Source organism: Petaurus breviceps, unplaced genomic scaffold (genome assembly GCF_028583685.1).
Source record: "Petaurus breviceps papuanus isolate PSGF00001 unplaced genomic scaffold, PetGlider_PUasm1.0 90903, whole genome shotgun sequence".
Lineage (NCBI taxonomy): Eukaryota > Metazoa > Chordata > Mammalia > Diprotodontia > Petauridae > Petaurus > Petaurus breviceps.
In genome coordinates, this window is record NW_027187376.1 from 10003795 (window position 1) to 10009239 (window position 5445).

General features: G+C 35.8%; 1 protein-coding gene and 1 long non-coding RNA gene across 2 annotated transcripts in view; one reads left to right on the forward strand and one right to left on the reverse strand.

Annotated features, from left to right (window-relative positions):
- Positions 1 to 439: 439 nt before the first annotated feature.
- LOC138151674 (uncharacterized) overlaps positions 440 to 5445 on the reverse strand; it is a 5322-nt gene continuing 316 nt past the window's right edge. The window contains exons 2-3 of the long non-coding RNA XR_011165886.1: positions 1049 to 1175; positions 440 to 564 (exon numbers count right to left, since the gene is read on the reverse strand). This is a non-coding gene — a long non-coding RNA (uncharacterized lncRNA). The remainder of the gene's footprint in view (positions 565 to 1048; positions 1176 to 5445) is intronic.
- The window catches only part of MYL1 (myosin light chain 1), a 32686-nt gene continuing 29186 nt past the window's right edge, over positions 1946 to 5445 (forward strand). The window contains exon 1 of the mRNA XM_069075223.1: positions 1946 to 2207. Coding sequence (XP_068931324.1) covers positions 2097 to 2207 — 111 coding nt within the window. The 5' untranslated portion in view covers positions 1946 to 2096. The remainder of the gene's footprint in view (positions 2208 to 5445) is intronic.

Genomic DNA, 5445 nt, shown 5'->3' on the forward strand with positions numbered 1-5445 from the left:
AGAGATTACAGTGCTAATCACTCGATCAATAATCATTTATTAAGTTATCTAATATGTACCAGGCACTATACTGGGTGCTAGGATAAACAAAGAATAAAGCCTCTCTAATTCTCAAAAAATTTACATTTTTGATAGGGCAGAGATGTCATAGAAACTCTTTTTTAAAAAAAATGTAAATCTTCATCTAACTTCTTTAAAACCTAATAATATTTAGTGCTTGATACTTTATGTTCTTCCTTTATAAACATGCTTAACTTATCATTGTTTTAAAAGTTGTTGTAATGTCACATAAAGTGAGAGGAAAAAAATTCAGGTGTAAAACAATAGGTGATTTTTAATTATAAAATTCCTCCAAGTATAATTTTCTAGGATACAATATTTTCATTGAGAAGTTGCCCCTCCTCCTCCTCCCCCTCCTCCTCCTCCTCCTTCTTCTCCTCCTTCTTCTCCTTCTCCTTCTCTTCCTCCTCCTCCTCCTCCTTCTTCCTCTTCTTCTTCTTCTCCCTCTCCTCCTCCTCCTCCTCCTTCTTCTTCTCCTCTTCCTCCTCCTTCTCTTTCTTCTTCCTTTTTGGAGGGGCAAGGCAGGGCAGTTGGGGTTGTGACTTGCCCAAGGTCACAAGGCTATAAGTGTTTTAAGTGTCTGAGGTCTGCATTTGAACTCAGGTCCTCCTGACTCCAGGGCCAGTGCTCTATTCACTGTGCCACTTAGTAGCCCCTGCTTTGCTCTTCTTACTGCATTTAGACTATATGACAGGTTCTTGAGGTTTGTTGACCCCCCCACACACCAACCTTCAGTTTCTTTTGTATTTGTAATCTTATGTATTTTATAAGATTATATTTTATTGGATTTTTAAAAGCATTATTCTGAGAAGAAATGCATAGGCTTCACCAGACTGCAAAAGGAGTCTATGAGACACACTTAAAAGGATAAGATACCCTAAACTAGAAGCTGGCTATTAACCTAGTGAGTTAAATATTAAAAAAACTCAAAGCCTTCAAGTTGATTACAGAAATGTGTTAGGGAATGACAATTCAAGTCTTTTCTTACCTTTAATAAATCTAACCATTTAGATAAAATATAGAATTTTTGTCTCCACTAGAAAAGACCTAAGGTATAGGAGTTTGCTGGTGACGAGAAGATGAAAGATCATTAGACTTGTCTCAAGGGTTTAAGCCTGCAAATAGAGAGTAAAGATTGTAAATGTCTCATTTGATTGATGCCTACATGATTGGGGGGTGGGGTGGGGAGGGGGATTGTAAATAGAGGTAAATCTAGTAGCCAGTCTCCTTCTTGCTTAATATTGCTCATGATAGACAATAAATTAAATTCGAGAAAGCTGTTTTGGATTTTAAGGAGCTTATTTTGAAGTTCATTGTTAAAATGAAGAATTAGAAAGCTTGGTCTCTCTGGAAGGAAGATCAGCCTGTTCTCAAGGCTGGATGAGCTTTCCATATACGTCTGCTTTTTATTTTTAAACACCAACTCTTTGCTGATCAACACTTTCTTGCAAAATATGGAAAGGAGGGGAGGAGCAAGAGCAAAGGGGCAGGATAGAAGTTTGGTGAGCTTGCCAGCCCTGAAAGCCAAAATTCCAAGTTGAAATTAAATCCTTTAGTAAAGATACTTAGGCATGGGGGGAAGGGAAAAAAAGAAATTTACAACTGTAGTAGAACTAAATTTCTACCTAGAAAATATACTAGTCAATCTGCTTTTGACTATCATGAAGAGATCAGAAGTTGGCTTTGTCATGGTCCCTTCTTTTCATCTGGAGGAGAGAAGTGGGGGATAAAAAGCCAAGGGAGTTTAAAAAAAATGTGATGAAGCCCTGACCCCTTAGATTCCATTTATAGTCTGAGTTGGAATGACATCCCCCTCGACTTACTGAACTGTCCAATCCAACTGCATGTGTCAAGATTCTATTAGGCACTAAGTGAAATATATATATGCCCTTATACTATTTAACACTCTGGGTCCACCTTCAAGGCACTGGGTTGTAGATCAACCAAAGCACCACTGCTCTTTCAAGAATACTTTGACGGGTGGTGTTGAGAGATAATCCTTTGCAGGCGTGTTTTTAAAACTTTTTTAAAACAAAATGGCACCAAAGAAGGACGTTAAGAAAGCCGCTGCCCCTGCCCCTGCTCCTGCCCCAGCTCCAGCTCCAGCTCCCAAAAAAGAAGAAAAAATTGACCTCTCTTCCATTAAGGTAAAAAAGTGAATGGTTTGGTCACTGAAAACATCTTTCACCAAGAGAAAAAAATGGACAGTAGAAATTTGCGAAAAAATATATTTCTATGAAGGGTGATCTGACTCAGCAGATTCACACTTGCAAAAGAGGGGAGTTTGTTTTGGGGTTGTTGTTTAAGAAGGTTGGGAAATTTTAAGTGTAATTGCTCAAACGACTACAGGAAAGGAAAAGTAAATATTTTAAAAGAGTAATGGAATTTACATTCATTCAGGTTTCTTTTTTTCCAACAGTTTCCTTTTGTCCTGGGCTGCTTAAAAAAAAAGTTGTAGGTCATAAAGTTTAAAGCCCAGATGTTAGTTTTTGAAGGAAACTGGATTTTTTTTTTATTGGTTACTATATTAAAAAGAAGAAGTTGCAATCCTGCTCTTTTGTGGAAGTTTTAAACAGCAGATGACCTAGTTATCCTGGGCATACTTATTTGGCAGTTATTTAATTTCTTCTGCATAAGGAAAAAAATTTTTTTGCATTCCCAGTCAATTTCCCTCTTAAGCTCTGCCAAATGAAATTTGATACTGTGCTAAAGTGAAATCCTGGTGGAGAAAATTATACATTGATGGGTTTCAGTGACTATGACTGTCACCTTTGTGATTTCTTTATGTTGTGGTGTGTTGCTCAAAGTTTGCAAGTTGCTTCTAATTGACACTAATTAGCAATTATTACAAGCCTATTGGCTCTGTTTGCTAATGTTAGTTTACGTCTTCAGGCTGTCGCATACTGAACCTGAACTAAGAAGTATGTCATTGATTTTTGTGTTGACATTTGGCTGTGATGAAAGCTCTTGACTGCTTTTGGAAAGAAGAGTAAATCATCTTCTACCTGTACTTCTTCAGGATGTAATTGACCAAGTGTTCCTCCCTGTCTTCCCGGCACTGTGATTGGTTCAAATACTTCTTTAACAAATCTCTGAGGAATCTTACCTTATATGGAAACTAGAAGGAGATAGAATCTAAAGATTTGCGGAGAGGAGATCCTTTTTATTTATGCCACAGGTGTAGGCATAATTTCTTTGAAAGGCTACAGCCTAACCATACCTTGCTGTTTTCTTATTTTTTTATAGCCATTGAAATATTTTGGGATAGAGGTAAATAATGATATATCCTTGAAGCAATTATTTTCCTGTTGTCTCTTTGTTAGTTAAGGGGAAAAAAGAAAATAAATACAACTAAGTTTCCTCAAGTACAATTTGGATACATAGCCTGAGTTCTTAAAAGGGCAGACATTCATTGACAAGGAACCTTGAATGGTATTTGCTAAAGCTGGATTATCTGTGAGAGAATCTTGTCATTGGGAAGGATCTATATTGTATGGATATCCATTTGTGAGGAGAAATGCATGCTAGACTTTCTAATAAATTATTTGTTACTTTGATGGCTGCCTGTGTACAGTTCATTAAGAGGAAATGGAATTTTCAACTCCAGTGATCCTAGCTAATATATCTTTACCAAAGTAGACTGATTTGTGTATCACTGTGTAAAAAATTGAATGTGATTACAGCCACTATGCTAATTTCAGTGTGTCCCTGTTCTTTAACTATCAGCAGTGTAAGAACACTAGGGAGATGAGTATATGACAAAGCTGTCACCATTCAAGTTGATTGTGATTTATAACACAATCAGATCAGTTTGTTCCTGAAATCACAAGTGTCTATGAAGGAAACATTTTACCTTCTAGCTTTAAGAAGTAAAGGATCTGACTAATGGAAACAGACATTAATTTTCTTTCCTTAGGAACTATATGATAAAAACAAAATACAACTCAGTGCAGTGGATAAAATGTCTCCAAAAGAAAAAGGTTGTCATGTTAGCAAAAAAAAAAAAAATATCCAGAAGTTAAAGACAAAAACCTTGTATCTATCTATTCAGAAGGTTAATGAGATTTCCCTTGATTCTTAAAAATGAGCTTTTTCTTCCATCTGTTTCATTAAATCAATCATTTAAATGCTACTGTACACTTCCAGAGGCTTAGCAAAAGTACTAAAATAGTATTAGATTAGAGAGAACATCTGAAAGCTGTCAGAACTTTTGAACTCTAGCCTTTCACTTTTGTTACCTTTTCTGCAAAGCAAGAGGAATATTGACCATCTAGAAGTGTCAGGGGTCAAGCATACACAAGAAAGAAATTCTCTGGGGGAGACCATTTACTCTGCTTACTGTTAGGAAGATAAGAAAAGAAAATTGGTCAAATGGAACAATGGCATTTTTGTAACACAATTCAAATGCATTGCATGCTTTGGACAATTATAGAATTATATGTATTTTTAGACATTTTAGCAGAAACAAAGAAAGTTTATTGCATACATGAGCTTTTAAAATATTTAAATTTAAGATAAAAAATAAATCAAAAATTGTTTCAAATAAAATTTGTTTCAAATAAAATTTAAAAAATAAAATCAGACAACAATTATGACTTCCTATTCACTAGGATGACCTTAGGAAACTTTGTGTTAAGATAGTTTATCATGCCATATTTGATCAATGTTTCTATATTTATCTTACTTAAGTGATTTGCTTTATTTAGAGATAGGGACTAGACCTGCGATTTCATTGGTTTAGGGAACTCACAGAGAGGAATGTCTTCCTGCAATGCAGGTGGGCCCCTTCTTAGCAATTTAGAGTCTTAGAGAGTTGCCTAGATGTTGAGAGATTAAGTGACTTGCCAGAATCACACAGCAAGTATGGGTCAGATGTGATACTTGAACCTACATCTTCCTAGCTCCAAATCATATCTCTATCCTATTGCAATATTCCTTACAGCATATTGAAACAGAGAAAATAGCCTTTAAAACAAGACATATAGCCTTCTGAAGAGATGTGCAGGTTTGCAAATGCTCCTTGAAGAATAGCCTACAAATGGATTAGGAGCTTTCTTTTTCTTAACCACCTTCAGAAGAACAGAGATTTAACTAACTGCCCATTTTGGGGAAAGAAAGAAAGAAAGGAAAGAAAGAAAGAAAGAAAGAAAGAAAGAAAGAAAGAAAGAAAGAAAGAAAGAAAGAAAGAAAGAAAGAAAGAAAGAAAGAAAGAAAGAAAGAAAGAAAGAAAGAAAGAAAGAAAGGAAGGGAGAGAGAGAGAGAAAGAAAGAAAGAAAGAAAGAAAGGGAGGGAGAGAGAGAGAAAGAAAGAAAGAAAGAAAGAAAGGGAGGGAGAGAGAGAGGAAGGAAGGAAGGAAGGAAGGAAGGAAGGAAGGAAGGAAGGAAG